This window comes from Apodemus sylvaticus, chromosome 3 (genome assembly GCF_947179515.1).
Source record: "Apodemus sylvaticus chromosome 3, mApoSyl1.1, whole genome shotgun sequence".
Lineage (NCBI taxonomy): Eukaryota > Metazoa > Chordata > Mammalia > Rodentia > Muridae > Apodemus > Apodemus sylvaticus.
Genome location: NC_067474.1, coordinates 142450171 through 142472794, shown reverse-complemented (window position 1 = coordinate 142472794; position 22624 = coordinate 142450171). Strand labels below are relative to the sequence as shown.

The 22624-nt window shown below is 51.7% G+C and overlaps 2 protein-coding genes across 3 annotated transcripts in view; one reads left to right on the top strand and one right to left on the bottom strand.

The window, feature by feature from the left end:
• The window catches only part of Znf362 (zinc finger protein 362), a 32302-nt gene extending 25147 nt beyond the window's left edge, over positions 1-7155 (top strand). Inside the window, exons 7-9 of the mRNA XM_052177428.1 lie at positions 2666-2744; positions 2926-3084; positions 5606-7155. Of these exons, the coding sequence (XP_052033388.1) occupies positions 2666-2744; positions 2926-3084; positions 5606-5722 (355 nt within the window). The 3' untranslated portion in view covers positions 5723-7155. The remainder of the gene's footprint in view (positions 1-2665; positions 2745-2925; positions 3085-5605) is intronic.
• A 2618-nt stretch (positions 7156-9773) lies between these two features.
• A3galt2 (alpha 1,3-galactosyltransferase 2) lies at positions 9774-19528 on the bottom strand. 2 transcript variants are annotated; one of them, XR_007977103.1, is made up of 7 exons: positions 19349-19528; positions 18860-19030; positions 17555-17638; positions 17318-17407; positions 16887-17024; positions 12779-13705; positions 9774-11531 (listed from the first exon to the last, which is right to left on the bottom strand). XR_007977103.1 is itself a non-coding variant. In XM_052177430.1 (6 exons), exons 2-6 carry the CDS (start codon positions 18973-18975, stop codon positions 13018-13020), a joined length of 1116 nt encoding a protein of 371 aa, XP_052033390.1. In that variant the 5' UTR covers positions 18976-19030; positions 19349-19528; the 3' UTR covers positions 9774-13017. The 2 variants fall into 2 exon arrangements, 1 of the variants encoding a protein (XP_052033390.1); XM_052177430.1 differs by having other exon boundaries at positions 9774-13705.
• Positions 19529-22624: the final 3096 nt, after the last annotated feature.

Here is a 22624-nt window from a genome sequence, read left to right as displayed (position 1 = left end):
TGTTCTCACCTACCGGTGCTACCACAGGTATCTATCAGAATCCAGCAGGACGCTCTCCACTGTGGTCTGTTCACGGTCGGCTCACAGCATGTGCCTTATGCAACTGTAACGAAGAGATACGCAGGTGAATGGTACCACATGCTTACAGGTACCGGGGCGTGAGACTCAGGGACAAAGCTGCTTCAGGGCGCATTCAGTGAAGTAGAGGAGAGCATTCAGAGTCTGTGGAGGCCACTGCCACACATGGCAGCACTACCTGTGTTTATTTGCATCCACAGGGTGCAAACCAGACTTACTTTTGCTTTCCCTGGCTGTGTGATGGTGTGTGTGTGTGTGTGTGTGTGTGTGAGGGTGTGTGTGGGGTATGTGTGTGTGGTATGTGTGCGTGTGAGGGTGTGTGTGTGATGGTGTGTATGTGTAATCTTAATCCTACACACACACACACACACATACACACACACTGATAGCTACAGCTGGGAACTGTGTCATTTGGCTTTCTTAAGTCTGTTGACAATAATTACAATATTAAGAGTAGCTATTCAGCACCGAAGGGGCCTGTGCTCCCAACACACAGTGCTTTAACACAGGAGGGGCCCCTGAAGTCTTTGTGTGGGGTGAGTGTGTTTCTTCATAGGAGAGAATGGGAAAGAAGAGAGAACCCTGAATATTGACTTTAACTATGTCTACCCTCATCTTAATTATGAAATACAAGATAGTTAAAGCCACCCAGTACTGGGAATGCCGGAGTGTGGGGCTCACGTCTGAATCCCAGCAAGCAGAAGGCCGAGGCAGGAAGGATGCCTTGAAGCTCAGGCCAGCCTAGGCCTCCTCAAAAACAAAGCAAGGGCTGGACAGATGTTCAGTGGTTAAGAGCACTGACTGCTCTTCCAGAGGTCCTGAGTTCAATTCCCAGCAACCATATGGTGACTCACAACCATGGGATCCAATGCCCTCTTCTGGTGTGCCTGAAGGGAGCAACAGTGTATTCACATTCACAAAATACATAAATCTTTAAAAAGAGATGGTGAGATGACTCGGCTGGTGAAGACTTTCTGCCAAGCATAATGACCTAGGTTCGATGTCTGCATCACCCACGGTAGAGTCGGCTCCCTTAACCCTGCAACCGAGATTTTTGAGCAGCCTTAGATGGAATCTTTTGTGCCCATGATCTTCGTGGTTATCCCTATTTTAGACACGAGGACTTGGGACCCAGGGAGACAAGAGGTAGTGGAAGTGTGATTCATGTGGTCTGGGCTTCAGGAGGAAGGAAGGGGGTGTCTGGGTTTGCATTGCAAGGGCTGTGCGGGCTGGCAAGCGTTGGTTAAGGGAGCATGTCTGCGGAGGGGCAAGACCTTGCTCCTTGGGTAAGAGAGCAGGTCTGGGGAGCAGGCAGCATTCCTGTTCCTGCTGGCTTTTCTTGTGTTTGAAGAGGGACTACCCGAGGTCAAACTGAGCATCCTATTTTACAGATGGGGAAGCTAAGACTGTAAACGCTGCTAACAGGAAGCGGCTAGAACAGGATCCTGGCGATGGGCGTGGCCTGACAGTCAGGGCTGGAAACTGAGCAGTCCAGTCCTTTGTCCAGTGGCTACCCTCCTTGAATCTCTTTCTGAGGTAGCCCTGAGCTGTCTGCCTCATACAGACACAAGTCAGTGGGAGGGGACAGGAGGGGGCAGGCCTTGGCCCAAGATGATCCCTTCTGTGATTCCACTGTGACGAGGCTAGTGTATGTGGACGTGCCCATGAAAGAGATGTGGTGAGGGACTGTCTGGGTGTGTTGAAAGGCCCCGTGTTCTAGCAAGAGGGCAAAGGCCTTCCGGAGGCTTGAGGCTGTCTGTGTGGCTGCCAGGGAAGAGAGTGGAATACGGAAAGCAGGGACAGACAGAGAGGAGGTCTCAGAAACTAAGGCAGAATGTGAAGGGCCCTGAATGCTAGGGTAAGGGCTGGCAACCTTATCCCAGACAAGTGGACATAGTGGGGGTTTCTGAGCCAGGACTTGGCAAGGGCAGGCCCCAGGGATGATGTCATAGCTGAAGCAGGAGGATTCTGAGACTGAGGACCCACAGAAGAAGCTGGACGGTTGGAACAATCAGGTACTCAGAGGCCAGAGGGGGTAGTCTGCCGGTCAGGAGGTTTGATGCCTCCCTGTGGAAGAGCCTAAGTCCACAGAGGACCACATGTTAAGTCAGACCACCAGCACTCAAGCAACACCCTCAGGCAAGAGCCCGAATCTTCTGTGCATCTTATTTCTGCAGTCAGTGGCTAACTTTAGAGAGGAGGAGTGGCTCCGTCTGCAGTCCCCAGCTGTCTGTTGAGCTTATGTCAGACTCTGGGGAGATGGCAGTGGGTGAAACCCAGAGAGACCTCGCTCGCATGGAGGAAACCAAGAAAACCAGCACTGTTGGATGTCGCAGGGATTTGGGGGAGTGGGAAACTGTTCCGACCAGCCGCAGGGGAGCCCAGAGAAGGATGCCAGTGGCCTTTGTAGACCCTAGCTCGTGTTTGGGGCCTACTCTTGACCACCAGAGAAAGCGAGTGGGGACTGAAGAGAGAGAAAGAGGTACTTGGCAACAGAGGTGTAGCTGTGGCCTGGCAAGGGCTGGTGGGCTGGAATTGCTGTGGGGGTGTGGCAAGAGTAACTCCCTCACTGGGCATGCTCTTCCAGAATCCACACAGGCGACAGACCCTACAAGTGCCCGCATCCTGGCTGCGAAAAGGCTTTCACTCAGCTATCCAACCTCCAAGTGAGTGCCCCACCCTATCTGCGCCTCCTATCCCCAACCCCACTTCTAGCCATGGCCCAGTTCCAGGGGCCCAATCTCCAGGTGGCTGCCCCACCCCCACCCGACTCCCAGCTGTGGCCCCGAGGATGTGGGATGTGGGGTAGAGTCAGCGCCTCACAACCCCTTGCCACACTCTTTACAGTCTCACCAGCGCCAGCACAATAAGGACAAGCCCTACAAATGTCCCAACTGCTACCGGGCCTACTCAGACTCCGCCTCCCTCCAGATCCACCTCTCCGCCCACGCCATCAAGCACGCCAAGGCCTACTGCTGCAGCATGTGCGGGCGGGCCTACACCTCGGTGAGTCCTGCTGCCTGGCACCAAGTTCCAGAGCCTAGAGGCAGGGCTGTGGGCCTGGGATTCTCTTTCTTAGCCCGAGCTGCCTACTTGGGACAGCTGCAATCCCTGCCAAGTCCAGCAGGGGGCACAGTACCATAGCCAAAGCTACCTATCCTTCAGGGAAAGGGCCCAGAGAAGGTTCCTGGGGTGGGAAAATCCTTCAGAGGAGAGCCTTGGGTACTCAAGTAACTCAGTTATGTGCACGCTTCTAGCCCTTTGACTGTTCTGGTAACAGACCACCATAGCCAAGAGTGTTCACAGGTGTCATCTCCTCCCGCTATCGAGTGGTTATTTACAAGGCTACTGGCTAACAGGAATACCGGCAAGCCAGTGACTCATTCTTCAGTGTCCGCTGACCACCGAGCCAGAACTAAGGAGACAGGAAATGCAGGTCAGATAGGGAAGTTAGGGACCACTGACAGAGGCAGGGATTACATACATAATCACACGGAAGCTTTTACTGACCGGCAGTGGTTACTGTTTCAAAGCAGAACTGGCCTGGCGGTGGTGGCACACACCTTTAATCCCAGCATGAGGGAAGCAGAGGCAGGCAGATTTCTGAGTTTGAGGCCAGCCTGGTCTACAGAGTGAGTTCCAGGACAGTCAGGGCTACACAGAGAAACCCTGTCTCGAACAAACAAACAAACAAACACAAAACAAACACAAAACAAACAAACCAGAACAGAACTGACTGCTCAGATCCAGCCCCAGGGACCCTGAGCAGGATGTCCCTCTGGGGATGGACACATCCTTGTGTTTGGTAAGATGTTAAACAACTGTGTCTGCCCACTGGGTAGCAATCTCTCCTCTCCGAGATGAGATCACCGGAACCGTGTCCAGACACTGCATCTGTCCACCGGAGGGGTGGCCCCTTTTCTGGGTGAGACAGGGTGTGGAGAGACAGTAGAGGGTCTGAGGAGACAAAGTTGGGGACAGTTCAACCAAGGCCTTCTGAGGAAGAGACACACTAAAGCTCTCTGTCACGGTGACAAATACCTCAGACAGTTGACTTAGAAGATGGAGGGTTGAGTCTATGGACAGGCCCTTGTGTTTGCTTGTTGTGCATGTCACTGGCTGTCCTCAGCCCCTGCTCTCTGAAGCAAAAGCCAGACCTCCTGTTATTTTGTTTGTAAAAGCTTTATGTCTCTAAGGGCATGGCTCCTTTTAAAAACATACCCATGATATCTTTATAATCCCTATTCAGAGGCCCTGCTCTCCAGGACCCAGACAGCATGGACATATTCATTAGTCTCCTAAATGACATATTTTTATTTACGAGATTTTTTTTTAAAGAGCAAGACCCAAATAATACTCCTATATTATCCTGTGTCTTAGCTAAGGTTTTACTGCTACAAAGAGACACTGTGACCACAGTAACAATTAGAAAGGCAAACATTTAACTGGAGCTGGCTTACAGTTCAGAAGTTCAGTCCGTTATCGCCATGCGGAAAACATGGTGGTGCGCAGGCAGACATGGTGCTGGAGAAGGAGCTGACAGTTCTACATCTTGATCTGCAGGCAGCAGAAGGAGACCGTGAGCCACACTGGGTGTCACTTGAGCATAGGAGACTTCAAAGCCCGCCCCCACAGTGACACACTTCCTCCAACAAGGCCATACCTCCCAATAGTGCCCCTCCCTATGGGCCAAGCATTCACACACACTCACTCACACACACACACACACACACACACACAAGTCTCTGGGGGCCACTCCTATCCAGACCACCCAGTATCTCCAGGGCACAGCCTCCCTCGCCCCTCCCTCCCGCTTTGTGCTCACAGGAGACTGGCGTCTGTCTTGCTGTTGCTGACCGCTTCCTGGCTTAAGTAGCCTTGCCACATACATAGGCGCTCTCGCTCTCAGTCTGCCTGGCGACCCATCTTGAGTGGCAGCCAGGGACAGGGGATGTTACCTTGCTCCTGGCCAGAGCCAGTGGAGGATGTGGGCCTGCAGACAGCCCAGGTCACCTCACGGGTCCAGTGACGAACCTTCAGGACAGACTTAGAGCCAGTGGGGGATAGAATGACTCGGGTGTGGCTTTACCCCCAGAGAGGGTCACTGGGAGGTTTACAGAGGCCAGGACTCCTGCTTCCAACTAGAATAAACTGTTGAGACTGGGAAGGAGTGTCCCCATAGGGCTCTAGGGACAGCTCCTACTTACAGAGGAGGAAACAGAGGCTTAGGAGCAGGTTGGGGGACACGACTTGCTCTAATGCTGAGAAACGGCAGAACTCAACTCCTGCCAGGCCCCTGCCTCAACACCACAGGGAACACGTGGTGATAGGGTGATGGCAGACAGAGCTGGGGAGTACTGGACGCCAGCAAAGCAAAGAATCACCCCAACATCAATAGAACCCCTAGAACCCATCCCAAGGTCTACCTGAGCTCCAAGGCTGTGGCTGCAGTGGGCTGCCCTCTCGTGGCTGCTTTGGGAACTGCAGCCTGTGTTGTGATACTTCTGCCTATCCCTTCTGCCCACAGGAGACCTACCTGATGAAGCACATGTCCAAACACACAGTGGTGGAACACCTGGTGAGCCACCACTCACCCCAGAGGACCGAGTCCCCCGGCATCCCGGTGCGAATCTCTCTGATCTGAGCCACCTGCGGCGCCGCCCCGCCCACTTGGCAGACACAGACCCAGGCAGCACCCAGCCTAACTCCCGTTGGGGCCTCCAGGAACCACCAAGCTCTCTCATGACCTTCCCAACCTGCCAGAAAGCTTGGTCCACAGAAGCCCTGCCTGGCGGCTCCTGGGCAACCAGGCCAACTACAAGATTCTGGACTGTTCTGGTGGCATCCAAAGACGATCTCAGAGCACTTTGAACCTGTCTGTTGGGTTTTCTTTTTGTTCCCCCTCCCTCACTTGCTTCACTGTTTCTTGTTTTTAAGTTTGTTTTGGAAAATAACAAAAAGGATATTTATTGGCCAGAATGTTGGTGCTGCTAAGAACGACATTAAAAGGACCGGACAGACGGATACAGAGAACCAGAGGGCAGCGTGGGAACTTCTCTGGCCACAACCTCAGGTCTTGAGGGGAGGCCTGGGGTTCTGGACTTCAAAGGGGACACCCTCCCTCAGGTGGGAGGAGACAGCAGACAGCTGGAGTGAGCCCTGCGGCCCTGTCACCCAGTCCAACTGCCTGAGCTTTGCCCGAGCCTTCGTGAGCAGAGGGCCCAGAAGCTGCCAGGCCTGCCTGGCTTTAGGGCAGGAAATGAGAGAGGTCTGGAGATCCGTGGGACCAAAGGGTGCAGTGACGGCTGGGTGGCAGGCCCAGGGAATGGGTTGGGGCGTGCCCGGTGAGACCTGGCCCCTCCCCTGCTGCCCTGAAGACCACCCCAGTCTACCTCGGTGCTGGCCAGGAAACCTATCGGCTACCTCTCTCACCACTCCAGACTGTGGGCAGGGGGATGGAGAGGGAGGGGCCTGGGACTAAGTGCCCTTTCCAGAATTTCCTCCAGAAGGGTGCAGTGCCCAGGGAGGGGTTGTCCTTCTCGACACAGATGAGGACTCCCCAACCCAGACCCCAGGCCCTGCGGCAGGGATAGGAGTCTCCGAAGGAGGAGCCAGGAGCAGACCCTGCCCCCAGTCCCCCAAGACATATCCCAATCCGAAAGCCATGCGTGTCCGTGTATATAGGAACTATGTACAGAACCCAGAGAAGCCCCCTTCCACATCACCCCCAGAGAAGAAAACTAGACAAAACTCATCTATATATTCTGTATCTGGAGTCCGTTTGAATATTAACTGTGTTATTTTTATACACTTTTTAAGCCTTAACTCGCCATTGATTTACCAGTTTAACGTTTCCTGGGGTTTCTTTTCCACTGGGGGGGGGTCTCAGCCCCCACCCACCCTGGCCCCTTTGTTTGACTTGCGTCGTCTGATCCTCAGTATCGTAGCTTTCGTCCGCATGTTACTACCCTGTAAATATGCTGTTCCAATACTGTTAACATCCTTTGCTTTTTTCTATGGGACCTCCAGGCCACCATATTTAGAAATAGTTACCTTATTAAAAAAGAGAAAACAGTCTGTTGGCTTTTCAGTCTGCATCTTGGTGGCAGGGAGGCGAGGGCACGCTGTGGCTTCAGGAGAGGAGTTTCCGTTCTGCTCCAAGAAGGGAACGAAACCAAATGAGCTGTAGTGGGAGAAGACTCAAGGGGCCGAGACGAAGGCACGCAGCCCCTCCGCAATTTGTATTTCTCTGATGTGAAGAATAAACTGTACGTACACCGGGCGGTGGTGGCTGTGTGCAGAGTGCCTGATGCTGTGCAGGGCGCTGTGTGGGAGAGCGGGCAGGACTGCCTTGGCACTCAACTGCTCCAGGCGTGGGAAGGAAGGTGATGGCCGCTTACTGTGGGTTTCCATGCTTTGCACTACGGAATGCCCGCAGGAAGGAACTGCAGCCTGAGAGGCATCTTGCCTGGTTGTATGGCATGGATGCGCACGCACATAGCCAGTCCTTCTTGTTTTGAGCTGGGTATGCTGGATCCTGTTCCCTGCCTTCTTATCGTCCATCCCAAGGGTCTGGTTTGTGGAAGCTGTTCTAGTGTTGGGGTAGGATGGGCTCGTGAGGTTACACTCACATAGGTTTTCCTCCATGGTAGAGTTAGTGTGTTGATGTCTAGGAGGAGGAGCAGGAAACTACAAGAGTTATTCCCACCCAGTTGATCAAGGCTGGCCTGGAGGAGGCATCCTGGTGTCTTGGCTCCTGGTCATTACAGAGCCTGTATCTGAAGTAACCTCCCTGGGAGGGAACCAGAATGTGTGTTAGGCTCTGTCACTGTGACAAATACCTGGGATGGGGTGGGACAATTCACAGGAGGACCGATTGCTTCTGGCTTCTGGTTTCAGTCCAGTGCCTCTTGGCCATCAGTTTAGGCCTGAGGCTTGAACACGGAGGGGAGGGGGTGGCTAGTGGGACAGGCTCACCCCTGTGGCGGCCAGGATGCAGAGAGACAGAGGTCTGAACTGGGACGAAATGTGCCCTCTAGGGCTGTACAGGGCCAACATCAGTGCTGGAGAATGTGGATGCAGGGGGATGGATGAATTCTCTGCCTGAGAGGGCTTCAGTTTCTCACCGCAGCATGCCCACTCCCACCCGAAACCCAGAGAGCACAGGGGCTCGTTTTCACAGCCTGGTCCACACTCTAGATCCCAAGATCCCAGCAGACTTTCCCAAGGGCTCTGCCTATAGCATTCTAGGCTTTAATCAAGACTTTTCCAAAATCTTCCCATGAACCAATCCCAAGGGCTTCAGATAGTCACAGCGATGACCTAATCCTCTGGTATAAAATTTTCATGTTCAGACTTTTCATCCTGTGACAAATACCAGATGGTTAATAGGAGGCAAGATGGGCTTTAGGCCGATGGCCACAGGTTTACCTCGAGTGACCTTCTTCAGGCTCTGTGCAATTTCTCAGTCTTAGGCTAGCTCACTTCGCCCAGGCTCACTGAATGGGCTGGCAGGCCCCGAGCGTAAGAGTCCGCTTGTCTTTGCCTCCCCAGCTCCAGCCACCACACTCTGGAACCTCAGGCTGGTGTAGGAAACACTTGGCTAACAGAGCCATCTCCTGTTTTCCTGAAGAGCCAGTTGCTAAGTATTTGCCAGCAAGCCATTGTACGATACCACCTCTCCGGTCTGCTGCTCCACTCCAAGTTAATTAGGAGATGGTGGGCAGCCGAACGGGAAGACCCTTGAGGCCTGGTGCCGGGATGGCTGTGTTCAGCCAGACTCAGACAGAAGACAAGGGCGGCCGAGCATGTAGAAATGGCTGGAGGAGACGGAGAGCGGTGGTCACCTCAGTTCCAGAGACTCGCAGTCTTCAGTCTCTGGCCATATTTCATTTCCTGTTTGTCCTTGGCATTCAGAAATGTAAGCTGAGGGGTGGTGGGACAATGAGTCGCTTATTTATTTGGCCCCTCGATGCCTGATTGCACGTTTTGTCAAATGAGATCAATAATGACCATTTGGTAGGATGGCTGTAAGGTCGAGTCAACCCGTAGGTGTGAAACATTTGAACATGCTGCAGGCACGTATCCCCATCACCCCAACCACACCCCAACTCTCCCACCACACCCCCAGTCCATGGACAGCCGGACCTGCTCCAGCGTTTCTGGGCAGTACCCGATGGCACAGCAGAGCGGGGGCACCTAGCCACATCTAGATTTTGGCTGTAGTGCTGACAATTAATCAGCGAACAAGATTCTGATTTCAATCCCCTCTGCTGGGAATATATGGGCAAGTCCTGTGGACCCAAGGACAGCGGTGGCCACCATGGAAATCTCTGTAGAGGTGGGGTTTTCCTTCCTTCCTTCCTGTTCAGCTGCCAAGTACTAACTGTCCCCAAGGAGGTACCATCTTATTCCACCCCGCCCTTTCCTCACCCTCTCCCCAGTCCTCAGACTCTGGGTCTTAGAAAACCTCGTTCATTGTCCGTACTCCTCTATAAACCTGGGATCTTCTGTTCCCAGGAGACCCCATCTCTCTCTATGACCTTGCTTGTAATGGGGACAGGCAGAGATGGGGAAGGAGCAAGACGGTTTCTGAAGCATCGTGGCACACACACACACACACACACACAGCAAGGGAGACTTCTGGCTTCCCGCATTTCCTATGAATAAACTAAGACCCAGTGCAGATAAGGAACTTGTTATAACACACAGGCACTTTATAGAAGGGAAGGTTCACAATAAGATGTTCCTGACTCAGGTTGGAGAGATGGCTCAGTGGTTAAGAGCACTGACTGCTTTTCTGATGGTCCTGAGTTCAAATCCCAGCAACCACACGTGGCTAACAACCATCCTTAAAGAGATCTGACGTCCTCTTGTAGGGTGTCTGAAGACAGCTACAGTGTACTTACATAGAATAAATCGTAAAAAAAAAAAAAAGATGTTCCTGACTCACAGTCAGTGCCCCAACAGGGCAGAGCTAGTTAGGATTAGTGAATGTTATAGGGTTTGGTGGAGAGGACAAGCGTTGCCCCACATGAGGAAGGACCATGCCAGCTCACAGCCAGCGCCCACCTGCCTTTTAAGCACATTGGCCCATCCAGCCCCTCTTTTAGAATTCAAAGGGCTTGACTTTTGTTCATCTGGTTCAGGCAGAAGACACTGGGAAGCAAAAAGGATAGTTTGCTCAATAGCAGAAGCAATACCGGAACTTGTTTGTAAACAGTATAAGATTGTAAACCACCACCAGGGGCTGGCCAGACAAATAGAGAGTCGGCCCTACTGGGAAGCAATGGAGGTTAAAGTACAGTGTCAGGAGTGCGGGCAAGCGGTCCACTCTGTAACATACATGCCTTGCAAGAGTGTCTCATGTGTGTGTGCATGTGTGTACGTGCGTGTGCATGTATGTGTATTGTGTGTGCATATGCATGTGTGCATGTGTGTGTTTGTATGTGCATGTGCATATACATGTATGTATATGCGTGTGTGTGCATGCAGAGACCAGAGGTCGATGGCACGTATGTTCCTCTGTTGTCTCCATCTCCGTTTTTGAGACAGGCTCCCTCAGGCTCCCTCACTGAACCTGAAGCTCTGGTTCAAGCAGTGCCATCCTGTCTCAGCCTCCCCATGACAAGTATGCGCCAGCACGCCTGCTTTCACATGGTCCCTAAGATATGAACACAGGCACCCGTGCTGGCATTGCAGAATGCAGTTGTCTGAATAGGTTTGGACCCATAGACTCCTACGTTTGAGTGCTTGGCCCACAGGGAGTAATACTATTAGGAAGTGTGTCCTTGTTGGAGCAAGTGTGTCACTGTGGGGTTGGACTTGGAGACCCTCTTCCTAGCTGCCCGAGAGCCAGTCTTCCTTCTCCTGTTTGTCTTTGGAACAAGATGTAGAACTCTCAGCTCCTCCAGCTCCATGCCTACCTGGACACTGCCGTGCTTCCCACCATGGTGGTAATGGACTCAAGCTCTGAACCTTGTAAGCCAGCTCCAATGAAATGTCGTCTGTTATAAGAGTTGCCGTGGTCACGGCATCCGTTCACAGCACTAACTAAGACCCGGATGCTTATTTGACTGGTGCTATCCCCAGCACCATGTCTGTGTCTTTCTTCCAGAGGAGAATGGTACTGAAGGCATAGATGAGGAAACTCAGTCACCACCTCCTCTTCTTCCTCTTCCTCCCCTCTCTTTTCTTCTTTTCCATTCTTTTTTTTTTTTAATATTCACTCTCTAGAAGAAAATGCCATTAAGAATCATTTTGAAATTTCTTGTTTGTTATAGCATTCCTTAAACATGCGCGAGCTGTGCTACGGCCAGGGGAGATAGGTCAGAGCTCGAAGGAAGAGCCAATCCTCACTCTCTTGCTGCTGATGTCACAAGAGCTTGACCAGGTTCCATGTCTGGGCAATTTGGTCCCTTTTTGTTCCCCAGTCTCCTCATGTTAAAAATATCCTGTCAAAAGAAACACTCAGTAAGGTCAGAGGTGAGAAGGGCTGGGGGAAGAGTCTCATCCCTTCCTGGGACCATGGCAATGTCGAACGTCTCTTATAATTATTACATGTGTTAACGATAAGTTCTTCAAACCCCTACTGTTTACATCCCCCTGGTGCTCAAGGTCTGGTGGCAGTTAACTTGACTCCCACGTTAGCAGTTGTTAGACTACCCCATGCCAGCTGCCTTGTCGTGCACAGCCCACAGATACCTTGAGAGTCCCACACAACAGTCAGAGCTCCTGAAGGCACAGTCATAAAACCATGGCTATTTGAAAGAGACCTTCTGCTGCCAAAGCCTTTGTGAACTCTAGAAGACTCCATAGCGATTCCCACACAGAGAGGGGGGTCTAGCAAAAGGGCCACCTGTGAGTATTCCAGAGAGATGACGCGGGGTTGGTTCAAACATCTCACTTATGGCAATAAAACTAGATGTTCTTGGGAGGCAGAGGCAGGCGGATTTCTGAGTTCAAGGCCAGCCTGATCTACAGAGTGAGTTCAGGACAGCCAGGGCTACACAGCTTCCCTTAGTGAGTAAGTATGCAGGGGTGGGGGTGGGGAGGAGGACTGACATTCTCCCCTGGTGCTTCCTGACACCCAGCTGTTAGGTCCCACGAGAGGCTTCCCTTGAATGGCCTTGCCAAGGGTGAAGGCTGTCCAGTAACACGGAGGAAAAGACAGCGCAGCAGTGGTGGTGGCTGAGGCAGTGACAACAGAGAGGTCTGCCGACCACACCACAACAGCAGCAAGTCAGCCGGCTGCTTGGGAGCTGAGGGGGAGGTGCTCACTGGGTCAGGGGACCAGCCAAGCTGCAGAAATGGAAGCCTGCTTGATGGTGGAGGAAGAAGCGGTTGAACCAATGCAGACAGGGGCCTCACACGATTATGGACAAGAGAGCCAGCAGAGGCAGAGGATGGAGAACTGAGGCTGAAGCAAAAAAGATGTTAGTCAGCGAGGACCAAGAAACGAGAAACTGCAGATCCCGGTCTCAGGAATGGCTCCAGACAGCTCTCAAGCCTCAGATACTGAAAGGCTCCGTAGCTGCAACACTGGTCTGGGAACCCTGATACCTGGGTCCAGTCAGAAGCTAGACACCAGCTGCTTCAAAAGGCTGAGGAAGGCCCTGACCCCAAGGCCTCCGCAAAAGTTTTAACCCTAGTTGGTGATACTCCCTGCACTCCCCTGCTGACAAACAGTTGTGATACAAACCTGCCAAAACTCTTGCCTTCCCATAATTTGTATTCGGTTGAAGGAGACAAAGGGTCTACAGGCCCTAGGCACAGGTGTCCCTTTTCAATACCTCTGCGTTCCAAAGTCTCCCTTCCAGAGGCACCATAACTACCAAACGTTCTAATTGACGTTTTTGAGATTTTGAAACATTTTACAATCCCACTCAACACCCTCAGTGCCAAAGATGCTCCAAGGCCTGCCTGGCCAGGGTGGGTCTGCTAGTTTCGCACCAGTCTGTACTCCTTGGGTGCCCAGAGCAGGCGAGGGTGGTGGATCTCTGTCCTCCAGTCAATTTCCTCTGTCCAGCAGAACTCAGGCGACAGCAGCTTGGAGGGCTTGCTCAGCCAGAAGAACTTGTTGAGGTGGCTCTCGTCGTGCCAGCGTGCCTCAACGCCGCGCTCACGGTCCAGCTGTTGGCCAGCCGCACAGTGGGCCGTCAGCTTGAGCAGCGCGGCCACGCTGCCCCCAAACACCGCAGCGTGGTAGTAGAAATCGCCTTCGCCTAAGGACAGCGCAGCAGCCGATCGCTTGTTCCTCTCGTAGGGCAGCAGCCACCGCGGCCAGCGGTAGTGCCAGGCGTGCAGCTGCGCCACCGAATCTCCCAGCACCTCGGGCCCGAAGTTACCGGTGAAGTACTGGTCCACGTCCAGGCAGAACACATAGTCAGCTTCTTGGCCCAGCTGTCCTCCCAGCGCCTCGTGTAGCGTGGGCATGCGTGCCATGGACACGTCCTGCCAGCGCCTCTCTCGCTGCACGGGTTTCACCCGCAGCAGGCGACCCCGGCCTAGGGCCACGTAGGGTACTGCTTCCGGGCGATCTGTAAACACATAGTACACCACGTTCTGGCCGACCATGAAGTGCTGCTCTGCCGATGCCAGGAAGTGTTCCAGGTACTTCTCCAGGTACCTGCCAGGTAATCAGGCCAGAGTCAGTCCTGATATCCTCTACCCCTGCCCGTACCAGGCCGTGCAAGCCCAGATCTCCAGCTTTGAGGTGGTGCATTCAAAGATTGAAAAAGCTGTCTACCGGCTGCCTGGATGCATTGCCCTGCCCCGTTCCCCTTGAATATGGATTCCTGATTCCTCTGACCCAGGCAGCACCGAGCTGGACCGTCCTTGGAAGGACAGGAGGAGTTCGAAGTATTCTGAGCCTCGTGGAAGGGAGTCCCAGGACCAGAGGCTGTTATGATGTAAGCAAGCCTGTGCTGTTTAGGGTTTTTTGTTGTTGTTTTTGATTTTTGGTGGTAGCGGTTTTGTTGTACACACACACACACATATATATATATTTTTTTCCAACTCAAGGGTTATCTGGGAAGAGAAAACTTCAGTTGAGAAAAAAATGCCGCCATCAGTGTGGCCTGTGGCCGACAATGTGGGAGGGACTAGCCTGCTATGGGTCTGTCCACCCTTGGGTCCTGGGTTCTATAAGAAGTCAGGCTGAGCAAGCCCTTGGGGAGCAAGCCAGTAAGCAGCACTCCTCCACGGCCTCTGCTTCAGTTCCTGCCTCCGGCACCTGCCCTGACTTCTTTTCTTGATGGGCTACCAACTGAAATAGCGAGATAAACCCTTTCCTCCCCAAGCTGATTTTAGTTGTGATGTTTATCACTGCAACAGCAAATGAATACAAAGCCCACGCCAACCATGGAGGGAGCTCGGGTGAAGTAAGAGGCACCTGTGGGTCTTTAGTTATCGGGTTTCTTGGTTGGGACCCAGACATCCAGTAGTGAACAGCCCGTCTTGTGACTTCCTGAGTTTCCGACTCTAGCATTTATTTTAAGCCATAATGTCTGCTGCTTTCCTTTACAAGGATGCTCAGGATACAGACAATTTGTATCCCTCAAAACCTTCGACGCCAGAAGTGTGAAGGAACAGGGACCAAGCTGAGCAGGCTGGATGTTTGCCACAGGCACACGCTGCTAAGCGCGCAGGCTTTTTTTTTTTTTTTTTTTTTTTTTTTTTTTTTTTTTTTAAGAGCTAGAGCCATTTGAACAAATATTCAGAATTCTAAGGGGTGGAGGCAAGAATTGAGCCCAGCTTGGCATTGGGGCCACACCCTCCTCAACGTGTTCTGCTTCTGGTGGACCTGCTAAATCTGGGTCAGCATCTCAGAGTGTGGGGTTCACAGTCCTGGAGCTGGGGTGTGTGTGTGTGTGTGTGTGTGTCCTGAAACCTTACTTTCTGGAGCTCCTGGTCCCTAGAGCATTTTGCTTGGCCCCCAAAGGCGCACAGGCACAGAGGCCCGAGGAGTGGCCCCAGAGCGTAGCAGCTCTGTCTCCTTTCTCTTGGGCCAGCCCTGGACGGATCTTTCAGCCACCTTGTGTTGCAGTGATCCTAGCTTTCTCTCTCTCTTTTTTGGGTGGGTTTTGGGTCATGATTCGAAAAACCTTAAACAGTGTTCTGGGGAATCCAGTGGCTCAGAATTCTTTGCCGGGGTTTTGGAGTTTTTCTTCCTAGGTGGGCACTCCATTCATTTCAAAGGAGACTTGCCCACTCCCTACCCTTTTCTGTACGCCATTGCTCTGTGACTTAGGGTTGTAGGTCTGATTCCACCTTTGTATCACTTTGGAAAGTGGTCATTACCCTGGACTCTCCCCCTCGTCCACAATGGGAGGGCACTGCCCTGTTCTTTGTCTCTTCCCCCTACCTAGCTCCTTCTACACCTGGGGATCACCCTTCATGTTGCAGGATATTTGATCACACCCTGAGCCCCAAGATTGTGTTATGGGGTGACTCAATCCTTAGCACACACTTTTAATCCCTCTGGCTGGAAAACAGACATACCCTTAGTACACATCTTTAGCCCCAAACGATGAAGGTAAAGTTAGTTTATAAAAGGATATGCCCATGTTTAAAAGTGAAGTCTAATTGCATGACAGACAAAGTGATGAATCAGAGAATGACTTGGCAGAGTAGGCCATGCCCACCCAGCTCTCACGACGAGAGGGAAGAGAGGCTACCTAAGAGAAAGAAGTGCAGAGAAAAACAGAATCAGTTTTCCTGGGAGAGTTTTACAGGTTGAAGCGAGAACACGCTAGACACAGGTGAAGACGGAATGAGCCAGAGAGTGAGAAGTCAGATTAGATCAGATTGCCAGAGTTAGTGTGAGGCCAAGCAGAGCAATTCAGTCAGCAGCAAGAGAAGCCAGTGTGAATCAGTCCTACTTGGAGAGAAGTTGGAGCCAGAGCAGCTGAGTTGAACCAGCCAGTCAGAGCTCAGAAAGAGCTAGAAAGGGTGAGCTTCTTCAGCAGTAAGACTCAGAGGCTGGAAACATTCTAGGCCTAGATTAGCGTGTCCAGATGCTAGACGCTTCTGTGACCAGGCCTAGGTTGGCAAACCTCTGAGACAACAATTACATTTCTGGCTAATAAGAGTTACAGTTATACTTTTATATGTCTCACTTGCAATGATTTTGTCCTCCTCAGTCACCTGCTTCTGTGGCTGCCCCCTTGACACCTCCACAGAACGCCATCCTGTCACCATGTGAGAACCTCTTTCATGCAGCTCACTTTCCCTGGTCTTTCACCCACACACAGGCTTACCTCACTGAGCTCTGTGATCCGGTAATTGTCCCTGTAATTGTGTCTAATATGTCAGTCTCCAGTGCCACCTGTCCTCAAGTCATTCATTGCCAACCTAACCTTGAGTCATGCCCTTTCTAAATGACTGAGCTCCCAGCCCTTCTTCCTTCATCAGACTTCCTGGCAAAGCCACTCCCGTGCTGAGTCACCTCTAGTTTGACCTGTTGCTAGAGACCCTTTTCTCGTCAATGACCTGGAAAGCTCTTTTATGTCCCTACTACACACCCAGTGTTTGCATGGGTGCCAGACCTAACCCCAGGGGGGCACATTCCTTTTTAGGAGTAGTTCTGAGCCCTGCCTGCTGGGCTAGGTGGAGTCTGGCATTAATGTCCAGGGAGTAGGGGACGGCCGAGTGCTCCTGTGCTTGCCGGAGAGTCTGAAACAGTAGGCGCAGCCTGTAGCTGCACTATGAGCTCCCACGCATGGAGCAAGGCTTCATGAATCCCTGGTCATGGGCACACCCTTCTGCTCCCTGCCTAAAAGCGTGATCCCCTCCTCCCTGGACCTTACCTGCCTACAGCAAAGACAGTCAGTCCGATGGTGAGGTTCTGCCGTCTCGCCTTTTGTTCAGGCACGTGTGGGTCGAAGGTGCCGTCCCAAATAATTGGGGCTCCCCAAGAGGTACAGGTCGGGACTTCAGGCCGGGCCCTGGCCATAAGCAGGAGTAAGAAAGACAGTACGTTGTATTCACAGAGCTTCTTGGCACCTGATTATTACCACTGCCCCACTGCTGAGCCCTAGGGACCCACAGACACATCAGACCGGTCCCTGAGCACCCCTATCTTAGAACCAACCTGATAACCCGGGTGGCATGTGACCTGATGGGTCCCCTTTGGATTCCCCAAACCAGAATGCCTTTGTGTGGGTGAGCAGAGAAGAGGGGCCTGGGGCAGACTTTTATAGTTCGTGGATATCCGAGTGGGAGGTCAGTGGCTGCTCACCGGTGGCGCAGTACTCCTGTGAAATTGTCCTGCGGCAGAGGCATCGTGGCTGTAGGGCAGACATCCATGGGAATGGAGGCTTCTATGCGCCTGTGCGCGGTGGAAGTGGGGAGAGACACTAGGCACAACCTTCGTGGCTTGAGGAGAGCCCAAGCTCAGCCAGCCACTGCCTTCCCTTCCTCCAGGAGGTCCCTACAAAGATCCACTTTAGCCCTAGTCCCAGGGAGGGAATTGTACCTGAGAATCCTGAGCCTGTAGTGGTACAGGCCTAAGAAACCAAATGCAGACAGGAAGAACCGCCACAGGAGTCTCTTCTTGGCCCTGGGGAGGCAGGAATGGGGGAGGGCATCAGAGACTGACTCACACAGGAGAAATGATTGCCTGATTTCCCTGCTTTGTTTGATTTCTGAGTATTCGTTCAAGGCCAGCCTGGTCTACAGAGTGAGTTCCAAGACAGCCAGGGCTACACAGAGAAACCGTGTCTTGAAAAACAACAACAACAACAGCAACAACAACAACAACAAAGAACCTACTATTCTATTCACACAGCACAAACATTCAAAAGGATTCAAGAGTTTGCACCGGCATGAAGCCTTTGCAATTCTGCACAGAGGTGGTCAGTGGTATCGGTGTGTCACGCATCCTTCCAGAGATGGTCTGGGCAGAGAAGGCGCATATAGATGTTACATCAAGCACAGAGAAGGCTCATATACAGATGTTACATCAAGCACAGAGGAGGCGCATACAGATGTTACATCAAGCACAGAGGAGGTGCATACAGATGTTACAGCAACACTCCTTGTTCCTCTGACTGCCCCCACCGATGGCATCACAGTGGACGAGCTGTCCTACACTTCGCAGGTTTTGCCGACTCTTGTATCTTGTATCTTTCTGCTAGTATATAAGACATTTTATACCTCAGCATTGTCTTTACATGTCGGTGGCAGCCAGTTCAACCTGGTCTTTTGTTTGTTTGGTTTTTTTAATTTTAATTTTTAATTTTTATTTATTTATTTTGTCTGTAACCATCTCATAGTAAAGAGCAGATATGGGGCCCAGGTCCCTGTTTTGAACTCTGGTGTCACTATTTGTTAGCAACACTGGCCCTCTGGGCATCAGTCCTCACAAGTGAGATGGAATAATTAGGGCAGCATCCTCAGAGACTGAGCCTGAACTTGGAGTTAATACCAGCTAAGTAACTGGGGCAAGCCTTGCATTGCTCCACTGACCTCAACTGCTAAGGGTCCCGCCGATGCACCCGCTCACGTGGTGGTCTCTCCCTTCTGATAACTCCATTCCCCACCTGCCCTAGAACTGCCCCCGTAGTTTCTATGATCTCTTTCAAGGAGGCTACTTACATCAGATTCCCTCATGGAGCAGCTCCACACTGCATGCGCCTAGGATTTACTCCAAGACCCCACCCCGCCTGCCTTGCTTATGCTCCTGTGGGAACCCTCTCAGCGCAGGGCGTCTGCCTCAGAAGGGTGACTTAGCCAGAAACCTGCATGCAGCCCAGCCCCTCCCTCTGCCAAGCTCACTCACCGTGAAAGTCCCCAGGTTGGCTTCGCTTGGCCTCTTTGTCTCTGTCCTTCCTGTTCTCTGCAACCTCCTCCGTGTGACCCTGGCCGGTGCACTCCCCATTCAGCCCCCGGAGCCATCTCCTAAGAGACCAGCCTCCTTTAACAGTGCCTGTGGCAAGCCAGCAGCTTAATTCTCAAAGGAGAAAAAAAATGTATTTAGTAGGCAAATAAATGGAAAAATGTTCACCCTCACTGGTAGGCAAAGACATACAAATTAGAACCCACCGGCAGGTTTTGTTTATAAAATGATCGCCTTTAAAAAAAAAAAAGCTATGGCGAAAATAGGTTGCCTGCATACAGAAGCGGTCTGCTGGTAGAGTGGGAAAGATCCTGGCCTTGTTGGAAGCTGCTTAGCTTCTGTCCCCTGATGCCCAACAGCCCCAGCCTCTGCCCATCCGTTTGAAGAAGATGCCTCTCGGTATAGAAGATGGTCATACGTCAAGGTGTTTACCAGGGTCTGTTTGGCTCTGCTCTTGGTCACACTGTGGCACCAAATCTTGTGCTGGGTCCAAGACATCAAGGTAAGTGAGAAGGAAAGACAAACCCTGTCTTCAGGATGCTGAGTGAAGATCGAGGAAGGCGGAGTAAGAGCAGAACTCTCCACAGTGAACCCAGGGCGGAGAAGACACACAGGGAGTCCTGCAAAGCAGCCTTGGAGGGGATGGGGTGGGGCAGGAGGCTTTCAGAGACTTCCTGGAGTTGTTGCCCTGTAAGCCAGGCCTCAGAGAACTAAAAGCTATTTAGAAAGGAATGTGGGGGAGGGCAGCCTCCAACAAGGAAACACCAATGTACCCAGGGACCTCCCATTAAGGGAAGGTTTTTCAATGTTGGGAAGTGACTGGGTGGTGTTGGGGTAATTTCATTTGAAAAAAAAATATGCAGAAATATTCAGATCATACTCTGTACCTGGACATGGTGGCTGGGTGAAAGGGCATCCTTAGAGATAAGAAACCCAGTTAGGTGCTAGTTAGCCACCCGGCAGCTGTGAGGCCTAGAGCATTGGTGGCTGATGGGCAGAGGTATCTGGATTCGAAGGCCAAACTGGATCTTTCTGACTAGGGTAAAGCCTGGATCTCACCAGAGAGCTCTTGGCTTCATCAGGAGCACAAGAGGGAGCACGGAGGTGCAGGAGGTTAGCCCAGGCATTGAGTGCTAGCCTTGTGCCTGTTAGCTGATCGGATAGAAGCCAATGCAGGTGGGAGGCAGTATAATAGGGTGTGGAGGGCCATTATCCTTAGCTGGGCTGTAAAGAGTAGAGACAGGCGGAAGCTGAAGAATGCAATGGTTTGCAGTTGATGGAGACACAGCTTCCTTTGACAGCTTCCTGGAAGGTATTTACAGAGTGGGGTCTCAAGTGTGGGACGGGCCTCGTTTAAGCTGCCATAGACACCTGGAGCTCTGGTGTCTAGCCAAAGGGACTGGCTAAATGCACCTGTCATGAAGACATGGGGAGAGCTGCTTTCCACGGAACCGGAAATGAAAAAAGGCAGGATCTAAAAATGGCATACATCGTAACAATTATTGAGCAAGAATAAAATACGGCCCAGAAAATGGGTGCAAAGGGACACCCCTTAAGGACATGTTAAAATCATTATAGGAGGGGTTTTCTGCATCTCCTCAGTTGCCTGCGACGTTCTTACATTGCTGCGTGTCTGTGTTACATGTACGTGTTCATGTGTGTACAGATTCATGCCTATGGAAGTGACCATGTAAGTGTGTGTATATAGATCAACCAGAGGCCAAACCCAGGCATCCTTCTAAAAAGCCTGTTCCCCCCTCCCCTTTTCCAGTGCTGGGAATTGAACTTAGGGTCTCATATGAGTGAGGTAGGTACCCTACCTCTCGGCCACGGTCCCAGCTTCCATTTTGTCATTAAAGACAGGGTCTTTTTGTAGCTGGGAACTTGTCATGAGACTGAACAGTGGAGTTTCAGGGGTCCACCTGACTCCAGCTCCTCTGTGCCGGGGTAACAAATGTGTACCATAATACTTGCCTTTTTTTTTTTTTTTAAACGTAGGCTCTGGGATTAAATTCAGGTGTTTATAAGTTGCACTGATTTTTAAATGAAGGACTGGAGAGTTAGCCCCTCCGAGTAATGGCAGGATCAAGTCTCTTAGCAGGACTGAAGGAGCCTCCGAAACGTGGCCTGTGTCCTGTGGAGTCGCCTTCAGTCAGTCCTATCCTGTCATTGTATCTCCCATCTCTACAGCAGACTGTCCAAGGATGTTCTAGCAGGGCCTGAACGGCACATGGCAGCTGGTGGGACCGTGGAGGTGGCTTGCGGGCAAGCCTGGCTGGCGACTTGGGTTCAGTTCCCAGGACCCACATGGAAACAGGAAGCAGGAAAGAGAACCGACTCCCTGCAGGTTGTCTTCTGACCACCACACACACGCGCGCGCGCGCGCACACACACACACACACACACACACATATACACACCATAAAAATCTGTGTATTTGTAGGGAGGAAGGGACTAATGAATGGAGGGAGACTGAATATGAGTCAAGTCTGATGACAGATTTGTCTGAAAGCGTCAGAGTGAAACCACCATCCTGTTCTGTGTGCTAGCTGAAAACAAAACAAAACAAACCAACAAACAAAAAAACATTAAAGCTGTGAGGTGGTAGCACACACTTTTAATCTCAGCACTCAGGAGGCAGAGGCAGGTGAATCTCTGAGTTGGAGGCCAGCCTGGTCTACAGAGTGAGTCCAGTACAGACAGGGCTACATGGAGAAACCCTGTCTCAAAAGAACCAACCAACCAACCAAACAAACAAACAAAGCAATTGAAAAAACTGGACATAAGCGAACTCAGTAGGGACTGGGTAAATGCACGCTGTGCACCCAGTGGTGGGGGTCAGCGCGGCCAGTGAGAAGCACGGCTGAAGGCATGCACACTGTGGAACAGAAACTAGGCTAGAACTCCATGGGGAGGCAGGTCTCCTTTCCAGGGCGCGGGGGCTCTTCTAGTGTGCTCATGGGCGACAGGCACAGCATCTGTAAGGGCTGCATTATCATCTACTGGGGGATGCTAGCACAGCAAAGTCCCCAGGACCAAATGTGATCCACACTTCACTTCAGTGAAGAGACATCACACTTCACAGTAGCTGCATTGCAAAAGAGAAGCAGGTGAAAATAATTTTTACCTATTTTTATTTACGCCGACATATGCGAAATGTCCTTTGAATATGCAATCAGTGTGAACATTGATATATTTCCTTGCCTATTTTTTTCTAAGTCTAAATCCTAAGTCTGATTTCTATTTTCGACCTAACACAGTGCGCCTTGGGGGCTGGGCAGCCACATGTCGCTGCTCGCTGTCATATACAGATTATGGAGGACCCACCGGATTGGTGGCGGTGTTGTGACTCAGTTCCCTCTGATTGTCTTCAATGATGCATAAGGCCCCTCGGTAGTAACTTCTAACTTCTGTAATATACTTAGGTACCATCACACATTTCAAGTTTTCTGGCCACAACAGCAGCCACAGATATCTCGTATCCTCTAGACTGCTGTGTCTGCCCAGGTGTCTGTCGTGTAAGCAGGTGCCCGTGTTTACATGTCACAGCATGTAAACCACCAGTTCGTGTGCTTCTGCCTGACCCATCCTTTCTCTCCTTTGTGTTCCTGTGATCCCAGAACCATGCTCTCCCGTAACAACAGCTGTCTCTGGGTTCTGCTGTTCATACTCGGATGCTCCTGTTGGGGATGCTCCTGTTGGGGATGC

What these genes read in the sequence shown, in the direction of transcription:
- A3galt2 (XM_052177430.1), bottom strand. Translation starts at nt 18,975, where the DNA reads ATGGCTCCGGGGGCTGAATGGGGAGTGCACCGGCCAGGGTCACACGGA. An exon ending in CCAACCTGGGGACTTTCACG is followed by an intron (nt 17,639 to 18,859) that starts GTGAGTGAGCTT and finishes CTGCCTCCCCAG; the next exon opens with GGCCAAGAAGAGACTCCTGT. An exon ending in TACAGGCTCAGGATTCTCAG is followed by an intron (nt 17,408 to 17,554) that starts GTACAATTCCCT and finishes CACCGCGCACAG; the next exon opens with GCGCATAGAAGCCTCCATTC.